This window comes from Rhododendron vialii, chromosome 3a, assembly GCF_030253575.1.
Source record: "Rhododendron vialii isolate Sample 1 chromosome 3a, ASM3025357v1".
NCBI lineage: Eukaryota > Viridiplantae > Streptophyta > Magnoliopsida > Ericales > Ericaceae > Rhododendron > Rhododendron vialii.
The window spans coordinates 6,342,335-6,364,524 of NC_080559.1; the positions used below are offsets into that span (position 1 = coordinate 6,342,335).

General features: G+C 38.2%; 2 protein-coding genes across 4 annotated transcripts; both read right to left on the reverse strand.

The window, feature by feature from the left end:
• Positions 1 to 858: 858 nt before the first annotated feature.
• On the reverse strand, positions 859 to 11,757 carry LOC131318457 (cationic amino acid transporter 2, vacuolar-like). The gene is made up of 14 exons (XM_058348252.1): positions 11,316 to 11,757; positions 9,506 to 9,707; positions 9,222 to 9,306; positions 8,727 to 8,861; positions 8,492 to 8,610; positions 8,313 to 8,409; positions 7,849 to 8,021; positions 7,676 to 7,742; positions 5,764 to 5,922; positions 5,389 to 5,641; positions 4,539 to 4,647; positions 2,263 to 2,375; positions 1,685 to 1,760; positions 859 to 1,357 (listed from the first exon to the last, which is right to left on the reverse strand). The coding sequence occupies exons 1-14, from the start codon at positions 11,440 to 11,442 to the stop codon at positions 1,258 to 1,260; spliced, it is 1,815 nt and encodes a 604-aa protein (XP_058204235.1). The 5' UTR covers positions 11,443 to 11,757; the 3' UTR covers positions 859 to 1,257.
• A 1,755-nt stretch (positions 11,758 to 13,512) lies between these two features.
• LOC131318460 (uncharacterized) lies at positions 13,513 to 21,847 on the reverse strand. 3 transcript variants are annotated; one of them, XM_058348254.1, is made up of 10 exons: positions 21,736 to 21,847; positions 19,471 to 19,850; positions 18,834 to 19,037; positions 18,276 to 18,333; positions 16,478 to 16,540; positions 15,926 to 16,001; positions 15,609 to 15,721; positions 15,227 to 15,316; positions 15,006 to 15,137; positions 13,513 to 14,125 (listed from the first exon to the last, which is right to left on the reverse strand). In XM_058348254.1, the coding sequence occupies exons 2-10, from the start codon at positions 19,827 to 19,829 to the stop codon at positions 13,988 to 13,990; spliced, it is 1,233 nt and encodes a 410-aa protein (XP_058204237.1). In that variant the 5' UTR covers positions 19,830 to 19,850; positions 21,736 to 21,847; the 3' UTR covers positions 13,513 to 13,987. The 3 variants fall into 3 exon arrangements, with proteins under 3 accessions (XP_058204237.1, XP_058204238.1, XP_058204240.1); XM_058348255.1 differs by lacking the exon at positions 21,736 to 21,847 and having other exon boundaries at positions 19,471 to 21,206; XM_058348257.1 differs by lacking the exons at positions 15,227 to 15,316; positions 21,736 to 21,847 and having other exon boundaries at positions 19,471 to 21,209.
• Between the last annotated feature and the right edge of the window lie 343 nt (positions 21,848 to 22,190).

Consider the following 22,190-nt stretch of genomic DNA (forward strand, 5'->3'; position numbering starts at 1 on the left):
GAATCGGACGTACAATGATTCTTGGAAGATGTCACAAATAGTGCAATGAGGTGGCAATGTTTATTATTATTATTATCATTCCCTTGCTTATAATAATTCAAAAAAGTCTCTTTCATCAATGACACGCCAACATGTATATTATTAAACTTAAAAAACAAACAAAGACCCCCTTTTTTTAGGCCAAGATTGTACGTGTCAGGGAGAGTTAGTAGATTAGTTCAGATAGAGTTTCGGAGGTAATTCGTTGTCCTAAAATTCTAAATGATCATGACGGAGCTCGAATCCTGACTTCCCACAAGGAAAAGATCAAGAAATGTCAACTGGGTTAAAACGCATTGGCAACAAACAAAGCCTAAAGTGACAGAAAACGTGCAAATTGTACCGTGTTGTGGTTATCTACTACTACTATATAATTGAAGGGACAATTTGCTTAGTTGCTTTACGAATCTTTTATGGAGAACCGATCTTCTGGTGTTAAGTTTTCAAAGGCATGCACCAAATGCACACAACGTTGTATTTGAGATCAAAAGTGGGTAACACACAAATAATTGAAACCGCTCAATTTATTTAAATTATTTTTTAAAGATTTCTGCTATAAATCAGTTCAATCGGATATCGGTAAGGAATTCATCAATTCTTCTCTCAATTTCCTGACAAATTGAGCAACTCCAATCATTTGTGCGGAATCCTGAGATGGATACCACACAATGCGGTGTATATTTAGTGTACAACAAATGTCAAATGATGCACCCATAGTCGGACTCTTTTCAAAATCAAGTTACAGAAAACTCACCTTCGTCAAAAAATGAGACTTTTCACATATCTACGACTGGAACACACAACCTTTACGCAACCAAATTACCAACACAATCCCAATAATTAAAGCTTTTATTAAATGCTTGCAAAGAGACCAATCCTCGGTAAATTACACATTAACGGCCTGTTTGGCAGAGGAATATGTTTTGGAGGGGACAAGGGGATGATATAATAAGTAAACAAACACCGGATATAACCTCACCCGGATTTCTATATCCGGGCAAAAGCCAACAAACAGGCTGTAAGCTATTTACATTTTCATACAACTTGGGAAGACCCCAAATAACCAGAATTACTCATCACTTTCAGCTCACTAACACTCATACACACGGTGAATATCCTCTTAAACATTACAAAAAAAAAATGAAGAAAAAATTTGCCAACTATATGGACAAGAGACCCTTAAGGACACAACAATCCATCAGCATCGGCAGCTGGCACTTAAATTGTGCCTAGCAATGAGCTGTGAGACCGGCCGTAGAATAGATATATCAAAGCTCCAGCTACCAGCCATATTGAAGCCCGCATCCAAGTGCCACTTCTGAGTGTTCACAACATCAACAATATACAATGAGATAGTCAACATATAGAGAGAGGAGGAGAGGGAGGGAGAGGGGGAAGCTAGACCCACGTCGTAGGACGACGATAGCCTCGCCGCCCCACAAGAGGGAGGGCACCACGCCGTGTCTCAGAAAAGCGACATGGCAAGCCAGGGCTGAATGGTTGTTTTGAAACATGAGGTGGGATCTACGAGGAAACCACATCCAGGCCGTTGGTGACCGGAGAGGTTCCCAATTGGCCTTATAAACTCACACATGCAGACCCAAACTTCTCGATGTGGGAGGCCACAGAGTGAGAGGTTACTTACCCAAGATTTATCAGCAAGTAGGTGTTTATGAGGATGCAGCAGACAGGTAAGAGTGGCACAAGTGGACAAGTGAAACCTGAGGAGAAGGTGAGAAATCATCTCATCAGTATATATAGTAGACCCTCTTATGCATATTGGTTTTCCCTTTTACGGAAGCACAACTTGTTACCAGATATTGCAAAGCAAAACTTCCAATTAGTTCAATTGAACATTAAGCATTTGTACCAGGCTTAAAAGGCCGGAAACAAGGTCCGAGGTCTAGACAGCCTACAGGCCGAAAAATGGTAGATTTCTAGATAATTCAAAAAATACTGCAAATTTCATTTCTACATGGCTGGAAAAATGTTCAGAGTCCAATGTAATGCTTGTTTTGGATATCGACCATTGGTCCATTTCATGGCCTTTTGGAGTGATCAACATTATCTTAACCTCCAAACCTTATATGCTGCAACCAGACAGGTTAAAAAACTCTAGCAGTCAGCATAAAGAGACAAGTAGTCGATCAAACACGATAATCATTTTATTTTGGTCTCATCATCTCTATCAATATTGTTTAGTATATGGAAGATTCAGCATACCTCCCGGGTGTCCAAAATTGTGCCATGCATCATCTTGATCTATAGAAGTGAGCCCAATCAAGCCGCAGGACAGAAAAACACCACCCACTCCGCATAAAATGAAGCGAGGAATGCTGCCACAGGTGACAAGTTGGGTTACTTAGTCTAGAAGGATACAAATAAATATATAGATAAACAAGTCAATAGACAGAATAACTCTTTCTCCTTTTTTGATCGGGAACAAAATAATTGTTTTCCAAGATCAGGAATTTTACTTGTGGAACAGTGTCATATATCTTTAATCTGACCCATAATCCCCTTTTGACACTATGATTTTGCTAATCACCATTATCGGGGTTGATTTATACGCAAATAATGCTATAAGAGCCTAGAATTACTAATACACTTTGTGACTATCAAACATATTCAAAAATTTCCATGCACTTTTATAGATAAGTGGGGCGCTTCTTGTACATTAACCGCCAATGCTAAGAACCACTGTTAGAATTTTTGAAGTACTAATACGTACTCTATTAAACGTTTTGGTTAGTGCATAGTACAAGATATTACTAAAATATTGACCCCGTCACCCTGCTATCAGAAAATCCTTGCTCCACTTCTGCACATGGTCCTTACACATGTCGGGCCTTAACACACTCAAGGAATGCAAAACCTGCATAGTAATGTTGTTGGATCAAATGGGCTTGCTCTTACATGGTGGGATTAATCTGATCCCACCCGCAACGGAAGGGTAATGAAAAATGAACACGAACAAAACACACGATATTTACGTGGTTCGGCCTCAACGCCTACTCCACAGGAGAGAGAGAGAGAGAGAGAGAGAGAGAGAGAGAGAGAGAGAGAGATTCCACTATATGAAAAATACAAGTTACAATGTGGAATGAAAAACCCTCCCCGAGCTCCTAACACCATGGCTCTATAGAATGTTGACTAAGGCTCTAGCAAAAACTCTCGGACTGCCAAGAAGAATCTGGTACCAAGCTGGGACTTGGAGAATACACAAGTCAAAGCCATAACTCCACCAGACCATTTCCTATGCAACCAATTGAATTCTCTCTCTGTTTTCCTTTTCCAAAAGCATTTATGTGTGGAAAAACCCAACATCACAGAGATCCCACACTCTCCATAATCGAATGCCAGGAATTTCCAAGTCAACTCCAGTTGAACAGATAAATTTCAAGTACGAACTAGCGTGCCTTGGGTTTCTGGCAACGACAGGAAACTCCCTCCCTGTATATGAAATTATACTGTACTCACTGTGGCTGTGGGACAGAACCTATTGACGGGGTATAATCTCTTACCATTTGGCCTTCTAGCATAATTCAATTTTCTTCATATATCTCGTTTCTGTCTCTCCCAATTAGCTTAACCATCTATCATTTGCCCCATTCCATAGTCGAAGACCACAAATCCCAGGAAAAATTAACCATCCAATTGTCACTAACTTGTATGGCGAGCATCACTGCTGATTCAGTGCTAAGGCCTCAGAGTGGTGTTTTATGTTGAGGGTATTTTTGTAGCTTTGTATCACAATCAAATTGAAACATGCCAAGGCAAAGGGTTTCCTACATTTTTCGGCCCCCTCGTATTTCCTTTCGCTGTCACTTTCTACTCTTATTCTCATCCTTTTCCTTCTCTCTAATCTTACTCCTATCTCATGATTCTAAAACTCAACTACTGCAAATTATCATTTTGTTTATTTTCAGTATCAATATTAATGGGATACACTATGGTTGGAGTGAGCTCACCTTGAACCAACTCAGGTAAGCACAGCATAACCAGGATCGATCTTTACGAGTTGAGCTTGTAACCTCTCTCTCTCTCTCTCTCTCTCTCTCTCTCTCTCTCTCTCTCTCTCTCTCTCTCTCTCTCTCTCTCTCTCACACACACACACACACACACACACACAGATACACATTGTCAATAAGTTACAAACAGTATTCTGAGATGACCTCTTTATCATGAAAACAATATATCAGCAAAAGGAGTGTCATAGCAGCAGACTTATGTGCCAACCAAGAAAAGGAGTGCTCATTCTCCATTGCAACAAAGAGTGCGTGACTTGAATGTTAATGACACTTGGTGTTGTTGCACTTCTTTCATTTTATTTAAAAAATAGCAGAGGAAAATCACAACAACCTAACCACATATTAGCGTTGTTCATTCCTGGGCTGTTTAACACCTTGACAACAAGGAGGAGGAAATATAGGTTACCCATTTCTGATAGTATAGACTATAGAGGTAGAGTAAGAGTAATACTTCAAAAGCAAGCATACCCAGGAAGGTCTTTGGCTGAAGCAGCAGATGCAAGGAGAAGAGCCCCGATACATACGCTGGCTATACCCCAAGAAGCAATTTTCCTTCTCCTTAACTCATTATGCTCAGCTGCAAAATTCCCATGCAACCAGGTAAAAAGCAACCTATTAGCAGATTCCAGAAAATACAAGGATAATTTTTTGTGCTAGCTGCAACACATTGTCGGCATTTTTCATTTGAAAAATAGGCCATACACTGAAACATAATATCCAACATTCACCCACAAAAATGATTTTCCGAAACCTCCGTGAGAATTTATCTTGGAAACGTATCACACCAACCAAATGTTTTAGCAGAGCGCTGGTTAGAAAGAGGATATTTTCCTTCTTTTTCCCCACCTTTCCTCCTTGACTATCAATATGTTAAGAGATATGAGACTGTTACTGGCGAGCCTCTGTATATTCATTAATCTGATAAGTGCTATGACATGAGTGAATTATATGCAAGATCTTATGCTGATCGAATATCTGTAAATGGAATCTTCCTTCTTATATTCTTCTGAATTGAAGTCAAGAGAAGAACATTTGCATATTTAGAAGCTGTTTGTTTTATGATTGAAAAGGCCTTTGCTCCTCATTCCTACTACACACAACATGTTAACTTACATACAAATAGACCTCTTAACAAGCTATCCTCCATTATACTGAATTTCAACAAAAATCAGCTCTTTCTCCGTGAAGATTGCATGCATATGATACACGAGACAAAAATTGCAACCACATGATACCTATTACCTATTAAGATAACCACATGAATGCCTTTTGAAGCATTAGTCTAGTAGAGGAACAAGAGAATCAGACAAAGCTATACCATGAGCTGCTTTTTCTATAAGAGGATGTCCAACTAAGCTCCCCTCATTATCAAGTAAATGCTTGCAAGAGCCAACAGAATCCTTATTCTTTTCTCCCTCAGTCCCATGGATGCTGCTACTACAAGATATTGACTCGAAGTGAATTGAATCCTGAAGTGATGATGGAAACGGAACCTCCTCTGGCGGAACATATCTCAGTATCAAAATCGAAACTGCAACAGTGGTAAATGCTAGCAACGTGCCCACACTAACCTGTACAAATGAAGTGCGAAGCCCTCATCATCACATCAGGATTGTTGAATATAAATAAAATAAACAAGTGATCTTCCAACAAATAATCGCTGCTTCATAATCCTACAGTGATGTTAACTTACCATCCCAGCTAATTGGTCAATATCCAATAAAAAAGCCAGGGCTGCAGCAGCGATGCCAGTCACCACTGTGCTTTTCACAGGAACTTTTGTGTGTTTATTGATATCTGAAAAGAACGATGGCAACAATCCATCTCTAGCCATAGCCATTAGGATTCGTGGCTGAAAACAAAAACCAAATTCATAATACTAGGGTCACCAAATCTCTCACAAGGTGATATGTTACGAGAGTATTTCACCAAAAAAAGGTTTCCTAGAGAGTATTTGCAGCGAAAGTACTAACAGAAAATACAAACAACAGTCAGGATCTGTATACGTTGAACCAGAGGGAGATACTCAAAAGTTACTGAATTGGAGATGAACAGTTTACAGCAAAATGTCTCTATGCATCTCTTAAACATCTAAGTCTATCACGGGCAGTGGATTTCACTATTTGGAGGAGATTATATATATTACAACTGAACCAACCCTGCACAAATCTCTGTGATACTATGGTACCTACAACTTTTGCAGATTACATATTTACAGAGAGGAGAGAGGATCATTGAAGGATCATGCATGCTCAGAATAAAATCTACGTGTGGGTTCAATGTCAACAACAGTGGTTGAGGGGAACAAATTTGAAGATTTCATATGTCCAAAGCCTCCTCTTGTTCCTGAAACTGGATTCCTCTCTCTCCTGGGATTCTACTGTAGCCTGACTACTCAATGCTACAGAAAGTGCTTCAAATCAAGATTTACATAATGAAAGGGTGATCATGTCCATGTATACATATAGCTATCTCTATAAGCATTAAAAGAGAGCAATTTCTGCTGGTTCAGAAAATCAAACTTGATGTATTATTTAACAGTACTGTTGATAGGTGCGGAGATACACCTATTTACGCCCCTTAACTTAGGCTTGTTAGGTCCATTTAGTATGCTACTGAGAGTTTGATATCTATTAATTGCGTTTCAGGATCCGATGGATAACATTTAGAGCTAAAAATGCAAAATCATATTTTATGCAAAGTCAATGCCGGTCCATTTCAGATTTATTTAAAATGAAGAAGTATATGAAGAAACATGGGCCAGCCAATACACCTTTGGGTTTGCATGTGAAAGATGAGGGCCCAGTAGTTGGCAAGTTTGGTCCATCTTTTCTCATGGGTTATTCGGCACTTATAAAAGGCAACAAAGGTTTTGCTTCATGAGAACTTCTACTTCACACAAGGCAGAATAACAGAGTCTCTCCAAGTAGTATGATTGTATAGAGTTTTAGGGTTCTTTATTCAACTTTTGATTGTGTGACTCTGATGGTTTATAGTTTCTATGAAAGTTTTTATTCTTTCAATATTCATACCGTATTTATATTCGTGACATTAAATACCGTCACACAATGGTTTTTAATGTTTTGAGATAGACTATACGACGTGAGATGTGTCATGCTGTTGGTTAAATCCAGTGAGACAATCCGTGCCGTGTTGAGATAGCCTATACTGAGTACGAGTCTTGAGAATATTTTGGGGATTATCGATAGGAGTTGCTACCCTGTTGGTGGTCTAGTTAAAAATTGAATGAAACCCTGGACTTCGCCGCAATTATATTGCAAGGGGATGTTGAATCGAAACCCTAGTCCCTTCTCTCTCTTGTTTCAAAACCTTTTATCTGCTTTCGTAGAATAATCACTAGTTTAATCAAATCAATCACAAATCCAACTTTTATTTGTTGTTCAAATTAAATTAGAAATTAATTGAAAGTATTGTAACTTAGCTTTTTACACCCCGTGGACGATCCTGGACTTAACCACTATTCTTCGGAATAATAGTTAATTCCTTGTTTTACAAATTATATTTTTGGTACGAAAACGACAGATCAACTGTTTTCAAGTTTCGAGTTTCTTCAATGATTATAAAACAAAAGTCAACCTGTGTACCTGAGGAAGTATCCCACCAATCAAACCTGAGCAAAGGGCAGTAAGTGCTCCAATTGTAATCACATATCTGCGATTAAATAAAGAATGTGATCACGAAACAATTTTTAACTGAAATCCACATGAATGACAGAAGACTTGAGAACCACTAACTCCCAGTAAATTACAATGCTTACGCTGCCCATTCCATCCCATAGTGAGCAAAAGCCGAGGAGATAGGAGTGTCGGGATCAAGTGCATAGTACGGAACAAGGCCAACAATAACAGCAGAGACAAGCATATACAAGATGCAACATAAAGACAATGCAATCCCTATACCGATTGGCAAATCCCGCTGAGGATTCTTGACCTGTAAATGTTGTAGAAGTATCATCTCAAGGTTATGGACATTAAAAAAGAAAAAAAGAGAGGAAAAGTTAATGGTTCAACGCGAGTGTGTTCAAAGCTGAATTTGAATACATATATTATTTCAATCATAAAGGACCCATATGAGAACAAAAAAGATAAACTTCACCCCAGAAACCCAGATTGGGCAACCATGTCTTCGCTCATTTCGGAATTTAGTAGATAGCAATTTTCATTTCCTTGGGTTTCATCTCCTAACAAAGCGTATGAAATCCATTAACCATTCAATTTATACCTCCTCGGCTGTGCTGGTAACTGAATCAAAACCAACATATGAATAGAAGAGTGTTGCAGACCCAGCAAATACTCCATTTACTCCAAATGGAAAATACCTACAAAATTATCAAGGACGCATAAGCCCTACCACTCTATACGCAACCATGATATAAGGCAGATACTGGAAGCACATATTACCCATTGGGAAGCTCATATCCAACCCATCCAGTCATGAAACCAACATAAAGTCCAGCTATTACGATAAAGACCATGACTGCAACGTTTACAGTCGTGACAATTGTTTGCACCATTGAACTCTGCAAATGGGTGTTTTATCAAAGGCAATTAGATAGCTTAAAAGGACTATGTATATTCAAACGCAAAGAAAAACACAACAAGATTTACAAGAGAAACAGAATCATATTATAAATACCTCCTTGATCCCTAGGCACAGAAGCAATGCTACTACGCAAACTAAAATTGCTGCGCATGGATCAACCACAACCCCGTAGATGGTGTGCCGAGCTACAATAGTGGGCAACTTATCCGCACCTCCAAAAAATAAAACCTGCAAAAAACCAAAGAACTTCAACAGGGTTGCTTGAATAGAGCAGTCTCCTGTGAAACTATAATCAAAGCCTAAATACCAAATATGAAACAAGTTGAAGCAAAACCACATATGGACCTATACATCAAACGCCAAGCTGATCAAGAGATTCATCCCTGCATTACTTATTGCAACACAATACGTTACCTTAACAGCTCCCTGTCTGTGTAGAAGATTTTCGATATATTTATTTTTAAGAGATCGCACATGGAAAATCATATTACAATTTCTGAAAGATCTATATCAATCATAGTACCAAAATAACAGGACAAAAACAAGGCAAAAGCAAGTAAAAGAAAATGTGAAGAAAATCTACTGCACCAAATTTGGGGATACGCCTCGAGCAACAGCTGCGCTACCAAGTGTATATTCAAGTATCAGAGCCCAACCAATCAACCAAGCTACACTGATAGAAACCACAATAAGTTGAGTCATTGGCTGTAGACGTATCAGAAATAATCACCTCAATCATAAACGTGTAAAAATAAAGTCATCTTCCATTGGTGGCTCATATAGGTGATTTTCACACAGAGTACAGCAGGCAGTATGAAATTTAATCAAATTACAGCGTAAAGATAACGGAGAAAAATAGATTTCTTGGTTACCCTTCTCCAACACATATGTAAGTGTAATGATAGGCACTCCCAGCAGAAGGACAACGACATGCGAGCTCCGCATAACAAAATGCAGAAAGTGCAGCTGCAATTCCACCTATTAGGAACGAGATAACGAGACCAGGGCCTGTCTGCTGTCTAGCAACTGTCCCTACCAATATATAGACTCCAGCTCCTATGGTCGATCCAACTCCTGATCAATTGGAGCATAAGTTCAACCCACACCTTAATAGAGAAGAAATGGAAGCAAACTCCAATGTGGGGGAATGTATAGAATAGAGTAACTTATGCATAATGAAATAAGAATGCCCAAAAACATTGGAAGCATAAAATGGAACTAGTATCGAGTTTCGAAGCATCTGTCCCCATGTCTTTATCTGGAAACAGGAGCTTTGGATATACAATTGCAACCAACTTATAATATAATTCTTAAACGTTTAAGATCCTTAATATCATACAACGCTCTTTTTCTTTCTGCTATTCTTTTTTTTTTTATCCGGTAAGTATGAGTTCAGATCCCACACATGGAGACTAAGTAATAGTCGAGAGTTGTAACGAAAGCACCGACAAAGGAAGAAAATATGGAAGTCCTAAATTTAATCAGCTATTTTGCACAAGTAATACAAAGATTACCTCAATCTTAAATTATTTCCCCTCTGTGGAACATTCATAAATGCTTGCCCCAATGCAAGTAATGTCCTTTTGCAAAAAGTTAACAAATACACACAAGTCAAATCTGATGAACTATCAACAAAAACTGATCCAAGTAGATGTCCATCGTAATCAGAGATCATCCCTCTTTAGCAAATGGTTGGACTATGGAACATATCTCTATTACGTCGGCATGCTATATTTGTAATCCCTACCGAGGTGTTTGGTTCAATGGAATGATTTGGGGAGAAATCTAATGGACATTCCTCGCCTTCCCAATTGGCTAACAACTTATTTAACTTGGTGAAAGTTGATTCTGTTTGTAATGTAAATTATGGTCATTTTAAGTGAACCAAATGCCTGAATAGATATTCCAATAGAGTGGCCACCCATTCCAGCATATTCCAGCTAACCAAACACTACCTCAGAGCATCTCCAATGGCATGCTATATGGGGTACTATAGCTATATTATCGGTGTTCTAAAAGTCGCTAGGCGCTATCGAATCCCACCTAGCGTAGAGGCCGACTAGTCACGCAACTAGCCCCCTAGGCGTCCGACTAGTCGACACCTTTGCTGATTTTTATCTAGGCGTTGGACCCCCGCCTAGACCGATGTTTAGAATGGAGTACATTATAGGCTTATAGCATGAAGTTCTAAATTCCCTTCTCCAAAGGTGAGGTAAACCACATGCTATCTTTACCTTTGGCTATATGTCAGTGCCAAATATAGCACAAGATATAGCCATGGCTGTAATTTAGCATGCTCATTTTTGGTAGTACTAATATTGGCACCATTCATTGCTGTATTATAACAATAGGCAATAGTTATCCTTATAGCATGCCAACCATCGGAGATGCTTTTAGTGGTCCGAGGACTAAAAGAATAGAATAAGGAAACGCATGACAAGAGAGATTGTAAAATACTTCTCTTGACCAATTCTTAGATTGGTTTGAGCTTTTCCTTTTGCAGTGAAGTGTATAGGGCCTTTTTGTCGTGTGCCTTTTTTTGTGCACGGCCGGCGTTCCCTTAATGTCTACTTTTCACTCATCAAAAAAAGAAATTAATACACAAAGGTGTATAACTATTATCAGGAACAATTACAAAAAACCCTACGAGAAGAAGAAAAATAGCAGAAAATAGAATTTTACCAATTGCAACAAGATCAACAGCAGACAGTCTCTTTGCCAATTGCTGACCTCCACACCTTGTACCAGCTGAATCAACCCTCTTTCTTCTCATCAAACACCCAAATCCCCACAAACCCTCCTTTGCCATTTCAACAAAAATGACCTCTAATATTCCTTTTACCTTTTTCCAGTCATCGGGATTTATTCATACCCAGAACCAAAAGCTCTGTGCTTGTGAATTGATCTGTTCCTAACGTACCCAAAAGGATATTTTGAGAAGAAGGAAGTGGACAAAGGAAACCAGAGAAATCTTTTTCATTTTTTATGTTATTGCATTCCATCAAAGAGAGCCAAGAAAACCTGTTTGAATGTGCCCGTGATTGTGGGAAAGAGAGTGGAAACGTGGGAAATGGCATTTTGCAGAAGGGTTGCCCGCTCTGCCCGGAAAACTGAATCCTTGTCGTACACATATCTAGGGGTGTTTGTAGCGGTGTCCGTGGTCCGGATTGGTCCCACGGTTTCATAAGAATTCAATAACCAAAAAAAAAAAAAAAAAACCAGAAATCATTTCTACCGGTTCTAAACAAAAGTAAAAACCGTAGCCTAGCCAAGCTTTTTATTTTTTAAATATTTATTTCTTATTTTATGAGGAAGAATATTTTTGTCAAAAAAAAAAAATAATAAATCATTCTCTCACAATACATCGCATTTAAGGGTAGTGATAATACTAAAATCGTTTTTTGTGGTGCCAAAACTCTAGTGCATATAAGTCTTGTACATTGCAAATGGTACAAGCCTTTTGTGCGCTAGAGTTTTAGCACCAACAAAAATGGTTTTGGCACCAACAAAAATGATTTTGGCATTATCATTTCTCACATTTAATTCAATAAATACTTATTTTTGTTAGCGGATGCGCTATACCGGTTCAATTTCGGTTATACCCTATTGGCTATTAGCATCCGAATATTTCCATAAAATAAGAAATAGGAAAAAATAATCGCATAATTGTTCATAAAAATAGCTCGCAATTTCATTAACACTCCAAGGCTTCAGCCAAAAATAGTACTCCACTACCAAATATTTCATTTACTGCTAACCGCCATTAAAATGACACACCCAAAAAGATTACATAAGCCAACAGAATAGGTAAAGTAGACATAGAAATAGTATGAAACAAAAGGGTTATTGAATAAATGGGACAGGGATGGAATATAATGGACCTAAGCTTCCAATTTGCAACACGAGCTTGTCGGTTTGGGATATTGGATTTTCTCACTGTCCACGGTTTTCAATAAATTTTCTTTCGATCGTTATTCGCATTTCTCTCTCTATCTCTCTCCACTCAAAATCCAAAATCTAAATACCAAAATGAACAAGCAATTCTGTCCACACAGACTTTTTTTGCATAGATCGTGCACCGATCGCAATGTGAGGCCACTGCGGGTCTTCTAAAAAACAATCTGAATCGTTCATTAAATTTAAAATATTTTTCAAGTGCAACCGCCAAAAATAAGCTCAATCCAATAACTGTAAGTGCTCGATCCAATTTTCTAAAGTTTGATTTTGATTTTAGACTCCTAAAATATGTGTGGATAACATGACTGTTAGCACCCCTTGGGCATTTTTGCAGATAAAAAAAAAAAAAAATACACGGCTGTTAGCACTAATGTAAAAGCTTCACATGTTCGACCATATCCGATGTACCAGGACCTTTTATTATTTTGGGCACAGGTGAGACTTTTTTTTATAATACTCTGATAATTTTATTTTCTTTTTCTTTCTAACCAAACCTATTAAACTGGGCCTTCACGAGGTCTTTTTTAACAAGAAGCCAAGGAAATTTAATTATCTCATAATTTTATTTCCTTTTTCTTTCTAACCAAACCAACCAAACGGGGCCTCAAAACCTTTGAGAACATGAAAACTAAAACAAAAGACAGTTTTTCGGGGACCCGAGATGCTGCCGAGCGGGTGTAGAGCACCCGATCCGGCAGTTCATCTCGGCACCCAATGCTCGATTAAGATTCGAGCCATCAATTGCCGAGATGCGACCGCTTTGCAGGGAAAACTGCAAAACTGCACGCTCTAAAGTTGTTTTAGATCAAGTCTCCAACGCAATCCTCACTAGGATCCCGCTTATTCGCCAAACAACTCGTCCAAGTTAAGAATAATTATGCATTTAAAGCGAAAATGCAAGCACCAAACACAAAAATACACGAGACCGAAATGGATTCTCTCACATTTTCATTACATCAAAACCCTTCAGTCGTCCTATATACCAAGTGACAAAATGAGAAAATGAACCGATCCTTCTTTTCTCACGAGTTTACGCTTCAAGGTACACAAACGGAAGTGCAACCGGTTATGTTTTGGGTGTACAAACATTTACGATATCAAAACCATCTTACAAATTGTGCTATGAAAATTGTTACAATTGTTGGTGATAAGGTCCCCAGTACCTGCCCCTTTATGCATCACTGGTGAGTATTGAAGTCATAAGATTGGAGTATGCCCGCAAAATTTGAGGATTTCGAGCTAATTTTGCAGGATGTATGAGCACAACCCAAAGCAAATGCCTCAAGATTGAGGCTAAGACGGCGACATTAAAATGCAACCTGTCGGACTATAATAGTCAGTCACGCTTATTTTTGTGATCCGCATACAGCAGTTTTCGGTGAACTGTGGCACTTGCATTATTTCTCTTCAAGACAACTAAACCAGTTGGAGATGGTTCTGGAAAGGACTCTAATGTCGTTCACTGAAAGAGTCTTGAGCCTTTGAGCAATAGCATCAGCTGGAGTGTACAAGTAGCCCGGTTGCCATCTTGGTTCCTGGTCATGCAGAACGGAAGGCCAACCACACAGAAAACATACAAAATGTGAAGATTGCAATTGGTAGGGATGGATGACCATAATCAACTAAATGGCACAACAGAAAAAAGGAGGAAGAAGAAGTTTCATATGGCAAAAATGCTCTATATCAGGCGCCCACTTGATAAAAAAAAGATTTTGCAGCTGTGTAGTCATACCGCAAAACCGGCCAAACTTTGCAAGCTCATCCTGGCCATATACTGAACTCTAATTTCGCGTGGTTGAACCGTTGAAGCTATTTGAGTACACTATCTAACCCATGTGGTTTGGCTCCAATACTTTTGTACATTTTGAGACATGGCCATTTTACCCTCTAAAGGTCGGAAAACAAGTAATTTTAGTAAAATGGTTGCATCTCCCTTGTCATAGATCGGATCGAGAACCATTTTAATTGTTGAAAAGCATTTCAAAGTAGTAAAAGACGGCGTAAACCAATCTTAAAAATAAATAAGCTTGGCCAATTGAAAGTGAGTTGCAAGCAGACTATTTTGGAGGTCACCAAGACAAACATTTTTCTGGGACCAAAATTTTAGTCTAGAAAAAATTTCGAAAATATTCAAACACATAAACCTAGTTCCAAGGTATTCCAGAGATCTTCAACCAATCCAAATTCTTGAACATTTATGGAGCCAAATTGAGATGTCTACAGAATGCAAGCGAAGCAGACTAAATTTCTAAATTTCCTTCAGATGCAATGGTTGGCAACATAAAGAATGTGTGTGGTTAATGTTTATCTATGGTTTTGGCTTAGAGATGGGATGTTGATTTCAAACTCGCACATTGTACATCAACACCACGAGGCTTCAATGTAAACATACAATGATAACGATCAAAAAATTACCTGTATGCAAGGTGTGACATGATTCCCCGTCAGTAAAACCTTCTCTAGTGTTCCACCCATAGACTCCACACGAGGCTTCAATGCCTCTTCAAGGCGATCTGTCTCATCAATTGCATCAAAATTGAACTTCACCTAAGAAATAACAACAAATGTATCACCAAAACAGAAATTGAAGGCATCTTATGGATAAAAAAACATAAATGATTCGGTATGAGAAATACCAGTAGAGTATGCTTCACATTGTATGATTTCTTAAAACAATCAAGATTCTCTGAAGGTGGTGGCTTGAACTCTGATATGCCTTGTGCGACCTAGGAGAAGAAATATCAACTTTAATAGCATATCCAGGGGAGTTGCCATACTTTCACCAGTTTAAGACTTGAAGATCGAGGAAAGTGCTAATTTCTCATGCTTCACCCATCCTTAGAAAAAGCAATCGTGCTCATCTCTTAGTTCCCTAGACAAACAGATTTCCTCTGGTCAAATTCTAACTTATCCGTTGACCAAATTGTTTATGTGTTCACATCTCAATAATACGCTAGAAGCAATGAATTCTGCTTATATTACAGTTTCCTGGTGAATCATTTAGGCAGCACCAATTACCTGATTCAGTACCGAGGGCAACTGATCGACAAAATTGGTTAGGGAAACCAAAGCTTCCTGATCATAATCTGGTATCCTTGTAGCCAAATCAAGTAGCGCCTTCCATGCATCTCCTATATTTGCATCAATAATAAGTTCGAGTAATTGAAAAGTGTGAAGAAATGCTGATATGCCAGGCCTTGATTTATTACAAGAAGGCTTATTATTTTACCATCTCCTGGTGCATTCACACAAAACTTGAACAAATAAAAATTGTTGAAGATATAAATAAAACAGTTATCACTCTCTAAGACAGATGAATAGAGAATGCAATCTACCTGAGGCATTCCTAGCCAGGGAGTACATTGGAGATGCTTCCACAACAGGTACCATTTGACTGACTAGAGGACCTAGCTGCATAATAGAAAAGGACGGACTTTAGAATGTACAACAGAAATCGCCAACATGATAAGAGTTGTGCAAGTAGCTATCCCACATGAACCGCATTAACTCTAGTTAGTTGTTCCATGTTGATATACATCTCCTACAATCATTGGTTTGCTTGAAGCCCATTTTGTACCCAAAATGACTTGATGCCTCGGTCAAGCAGATTTTACAGCCTTTCATACAAGCAGAAGAGGCAGTTTCCTTCTCGGTTATAGTCACCAACTCCTATTACTTGTCACCTTATCGAGGCTAGTACTTTATGCACTATTGTTTACCTCAAAGGTGGTGGTTAGAGCATAACATGCTTCGTCTCTCATGCTTCATTATGGAATTGAGTCATTCACTAAAACAGGATGTCACACAAAACTAGAAATTTGGAGCAAAAAGATTTAAGACAAGTAGGACCAAAACTGAATATTCAAAATGTGATTTAAGATAATCACCTGCTCAAAATAAGGGACTGCCTCAGTTGCTGGCCTGTTGTTGTACGATATTATTGCATTGGCCTTCCACAAGTAATAAAGAAATAAGTTGTCATATTAGAGGGCATTTAAAATGCATATTCTGCCTCAATAACTGAGTCACAACTAGTATGTTACCCGTGCCAGGCACAGGTTTTGCTTAAAAGTTATTACGTTTCATGCAAATTCATTTCATAATGTGTAGGCTTTTTATTTTCCCAAATCACTTTAGAATGTGATGTCAAATACTCTTTCATTGCCCGTTTATAACTGGAAGCTCTATACTACAACAACATCTATACATGTAGGAACATTTCAAACAACATAATAGTATCTTCCTCCATATAAATAGCATAATTTTACTGAAATTCAGGCTTCATACGTTTAGCTCTCCATCAAGATGTGAAATATGTAGGAACAAAAAGGGCAACTTAATGAATAGTGTTTTTGCCAGAATACAAAAGGACAAAAAAAGAGTACAAGAAAACAAAGAATTAATATAAGAGAGAAACTATGACAGCAAAAGAAAACTTCACTGATTGTTAAGAAAGGACAGAGTGGCAGTTATAGAGAGAACACAGACCAAATTCCCAAAAATTCTTGCAAGAGGATCCACTTTATCTCTATGGTACATGTATCTATACTCTAGTTATATGATGCTTCACTCCCCACTCTCACATGCCTTCCTGTCCATTAAAATTGAATATGAAAGGTGAAGAGACTAAAAAGCATGCAGATGGAGAGTCATTGAAACTAGAATAATGTTGCAGATTCCAATCATGAGGAAAAAAAGATACGAATAAAGGGTGGAAAGAGGAAATTTATATTCTTGTGCTACAAGGTGATAATGGTATATGGACATGTGGCATTCTCGTAGGCAACCAACCACTTGTTGCATTTTTAGAAAACGGCTACTAAAATGAACCATGATGAATGCTATCTAAAATAAAAATTAACTTCCATATCTTATTCTTTGGGTCATTAGGCGAGTGGGGGGGACGAGGACCATCTTAAGTTATGGATGCAGAATGTTCGAGTGGAGGATATAAAAGACAAAAATGAATAGAGAAGAAATAAAGAACCAAATTGAATAAGGAGACAGCAAAAAAGAGAATAATAGATAAAAGACAAACTTATTAACATTATCAATAGATCAAACATGTCGATCCTATAGAAACTTTATATCCATCTCAAAATCAATAAGCAAAGAGTGGAGAGGTCCCAAATGTTATTAAGTGATCACCCATTCCACTCCCAAGCAATGTGGGACTCTATTTCCTTAATTTTAAAGCATCCAACTCCAAATCAATTGGAAAAGAGTGGAGAGGCCGTCCAGGCTCATATACTAGTTTTGGAGGAGATAATTAACCGATGTGGGACAAACTCCAACACTCCCTCGCACATGCGTCTCCGACTCGCATGTGGAGAGGTAAACAAAGGATCTGGAACACACGGATCACAACGAAAGAAAGTGCAACTATGGCACAAACAAAGGGGAAAAGCCTCCGAAACCCTAGCTTTGATACCATGTTAAAGCATCCAACTCCAAACCAATTGGCAAAGAGTGGAGAGGCCGTCCAGGCTCATATACTAGTTTTGGAGAAGATAATTAACCAATGTGGGACAAACTCCAACAGATCCCATAGATTGACACTTGGGAAATTCTCATTACATGACTACATAATGCTTCGATTTTACTCATATTTTAAATGATATCAATGCTAATCTACAACAACTAGAGAAACATGTTTTAAATAGTCTGCAAGTAAGGAAACAAAACCTCTGGTATCTTCTCAGAAAAATAACTTCCTGTGAGTGCTTGGAGAAGTGCACCATTGCTGCAAAAGATCAATAGATTACCAGAAAGATGTCGATATGAGATGAAAAACTACTGAACAGGAGACAAATGAGGCATGCCCAGTGCTTGGTATCATACTCATGATGAAACAGAAGAATTTAGCAGCTAACTACTGTCCAATTTAGGGGGAATAGCCACTAAACTAGAAACTACGTACAGTTTGTGCTTGACTTAGAACTTCCAGAAATTGATGAAAATACAAACAACCTCTTCAATCCACATTCTTCTTTTCATCAGATGAATCTTGGGGCTTTATTGGAGGATAATGTCAGTTCTTCAGAGCAATAACTCAAAAGGCCTTAGTATAAATCACTAAGTGGTCAGCTACATGAGTTTACTGTCATCAGTTCACTGTCATTAGTATATTGGAACTAATCCGCATTCTTCTTCTTATCATTCTTTGGCAGGAATCATTTGGTGAAAAGAGTTAGCCTCAATTCTCTAAAACGTTATAAAGATAAAGCACCGAGATGAACTCACCTATGGCCAACAGAATAAAGTGGAAGGTGAACGAATTCAGTAGCTGTTAGGTTGGCACTGGGCAAACCAGATGTTGAAATTCTATTAAAACAGGCATGAAACGTCTCATAAATCTCTTTAGCAGCTTGAGCATGATCAAAGGTCACATTATAGGGCACAGAAATGATAAGATAGCCTTCATTTGCAAGAAGCTTGAGTAGATAACTGCAAGGAAGAACACAAGGCATACGACAAAGATTAAGAGATTCAACAACATATTAAAATTTTATCAAGAGACATAGATGCATCTGCAAATTAAATAGATATAAATAAATCAACAGACTGAGATCTTAAAAGCGGAATGGTGAAACTTCAAAAATTTAAATAACATTATATAAGCATAAAATGCAGCCACATTCACTACTTTAAGCTCATAATTCTGGGGACAACGGCAAATAAAAATGCCGGCGCCGGGGAAGGCTACATAGGAAGCTTTAAATGGATATTAGCATGAAAAAATTAGTGAAAGCAAGATGCATCTGGTACATATTACATTGTTGGACTAAATGATAACCCAATCTCAAACAATACCTCTGGTGGACATACTCTAGAAGAATGACTCATAATTCCGGCACTGCATAAAATAATGGAATCTCACCTGTACGTAGCTTCAGGAACTGCTCCAATAAAGGCGCCACCAAGGAATTTGACAATTGCACGTGGCTTTTTACCATTGGGTGGAGGAATCACCAAACAGGAATCCAACCTTCTATAAATTCTATTAATGCTGTTCGTGTCATTCTTTCTCCCTGAATACCCATTAGATTCCATTCTCAGAGAGGGACCTGCTGCAAATATGGCATTTCTTGCATTTGTCGAAAACCATGAGCCTGGGCGCTGCTGCTTAGTCTCTGAATGCTTCTCTACAGGGCGGAAAAAATTCCCAAAATTCTTCTGAAATGGGCACTCAAGTTTCATGCCCGGACAACCAGAAGATGTAGCCAACTCCATGAACATATTGCTCCACCGCTAATACAACTTCCAGAAAGGAAATGGAACAAGGATGATAACATATTTAGTTGAAAGCCAGCAATCAGTGAGGCTGTATTTGGATCTAGGATTTTTGGTCGGGTTTGTGGCAGGGAAAAAAAGAGGCTAAAAGCTTCACACCTAGTATTTGCAGAGGGAAATCCCATACTTTTTCTTTTCCTATCTCAAATCCCTCCACCAATCCAATACCCAAAAAGAGCCCTAATAAGTGTTTAAAGAAAAAGGGATTCAAATGGAATCCCAGTATCCCACTATTGAGATGGGCAGCAAATTTCTTACAGATTTAGGTTGATGGATCATGAGAGTAATTTTTTAGATTTTCTTTGCATTTATAAGACCACCAGTAAAACATAAACTACAAAAGAGACCAATTCCCAGCAGTAGTTCAATGGAAGTACAGGAACCAGTTTGCTTCCTACTGTTCTTTGATTCTTGAATCGCCCACGGTGAAGAGGTTAGCCATGTGCATGGGGACTTTGGGGAGGGAAAGAGTTGGGGAGATAGGAATAGAAATAAAAAGGGAAAATGTTTCCCAGGAAAACCCAAGAACTCTTTTACATACTATTGGAGTTATCAAACTCTATTTGGGAAATGTTACAATAACTACTCAAATGAATACAGCAACAACTACTGCATGAAGAGACATTGCGTGGAGATACTGTCCTTTGTTAGAAAATTTTATGAGAAGCCATAGAAAGTACTTTTCTCTTCTTTGGTTATTAGACACAGAGGCAATGAAACTCATCTTAAAACAGAAATCCACTTCCTTATATCATTGAGGAAACCCATCAGAACCCTACCCTCTACAAAGGTAACGTGCGCCTGTAACTAGAAATTATTAAATATTAAAAAACCGATGGAAAAGGAAATCATCCTAGACTTTCTAAAATACTGGAAAAAGGACCTACGGATACAAAATTGAGTCAGGAGAGAACGAAAGCGACGAGGATACAACAGTCTTATCAATACATTGCTCTACTCATGTGATAGTGCAGTTCAGTGAATACAAATAATCATAATCAGTTAACTAAAAGGGGGTTCAGAATATAAGCAATTCACTTGTAGTAACGTCTATATACATATGGCAGGCAATTCTTTAGTAGAAACGTTAAATACCCACAAAATTTGGGTTCACCAGCCGGGGGAGAACAGTGTTGTGGAGAAGAAGCAGTACCAACCCTAAGCAAAGACGAGCAAGGAATTTTTTGCTCGTCTTTGCCTCAGGCCCCAAAATTTTGCTATAATGAGGAGCCCAAAAGAGTTGTTCATTACCATTCATTACATATAGACGTATAAAGCTACATTCATTCAAAATGAGCGTGTCAAATAAGTGAAAATTTGATTGCACACAGTTTGGCAACTAAAAATGCAAGAAGAGTAATATTTAACTGATTACTTCATATTTTAAACGATGATATGAGAAGTTGTCTTGTTTTTTTAACACATTTTAATCACGACTCACATGAATAAAGGACCCATTTTCTTAAGATAATACAACACATAAACATTCCTGGATATAAATGGGAACTAGTGGAAGGGTAATGTAAGGGAAAGAAATAAAATTTCTAAGCAAAATGTACCCTTACAGAGAAAAAGAAAGATGATCTAGAAGAAAAATGATTATCGCCGTGGCCGCAAACATTATTCCTCTGGCCCCGAACTCTGTTTCGTTGGCCGCAAACTTTTTCTAGCTGGCAGCAAACTTATTGTTTTGGTTTTTTTGTTTAATCAAAACCATCCCAGTCCACCACAATGCCTGTAAACAAATCTCCAGCTCTCCACCACACCACCACCCTCCGCAACCACCCAAACAAAACAAATACTTCTATGGTTCCGAACAGAGAGAGAGAGAGAGAGAGAGAGAGAGAGTTACCAGGTTAAGTGAGGAGTTGAATCAACGGAGGAGGTCGTGCGGCGAGAGAAGGGCAGCAGGAGGTCGTACTGTTGTTGATAACTCGGAAAATCCGGTTGCATTCCTGTCAACTACTGTATTTATATTTTTATTTTTGTAATTTTTTGCTAGTTTTTGTTGTCATTAAGATTAATCATATGATTCAACGAGAGGAGTTATAAAAGTATAAAAATATAGATTAATGTTGAAAATTTTTCATATCAGATGACACTTTTGATATTTTTTCCGTTTTTAGTAATTTTTTTATTTTGGTCATAATTTTTTTTACCCGTTAGACTTTTCTTGTGAATTAGGGCTGTTAACGATTCGGTTCGGTTCTTAGGAGGATTTGTATATTGTTTTATTTTCTCCATCTACAACCGTTCATGAGTGTTTCACGGTTCGGTTGGTTTGATTTGTAGTTTAGGCGGTTCAAT

Bases quoted from the DNA above. Each gene is read 5' to 3' on its own strand.
- LOC131318457 (XM_058348252.1), bottom strand. From the start codon at position 11,442: ATGGCAAAGGAGGGTTTGTGGGGATTTGGGTGTTTGATGAGAAGAAAG. The intron at 8,410-8,491 runs GTAATATGTGCT...ATAATTTTGTAG, and splicing joins GGATATGAGCTTCCCAATGG to GTATTTTCCATTTGGAGTAA. The intron at 8,022-8,312 runs GTATAAATTGAA...CAACATTTACAG, and splicing joins TTACCAGCACAGCCGAGGAG to GTCAAGAATCCTCAGCGGGA.
- LOC131318460 (XM_058348254.1), bottom strand. From the start codon at position 19,829: ATGTTCATGGAGTTGGCTACATCTTCTGGTTGTCCGGGCATGAAACTT. The intron at 16,002-16,477 runs GTGATTATCTTA...TCTATTATGCAG, and splicing joins CAGTCCCTTATTTTGAGCAG to CTAGGTCCTCTAGTCAGTCA. The intron at 15,138-15,226 runs GTATTTCTCATA...GTTATTTCTTAG, and splicing joins ATGTGAAGCATACTCTACTG to GTGAAGTTCAATTTTGATGC.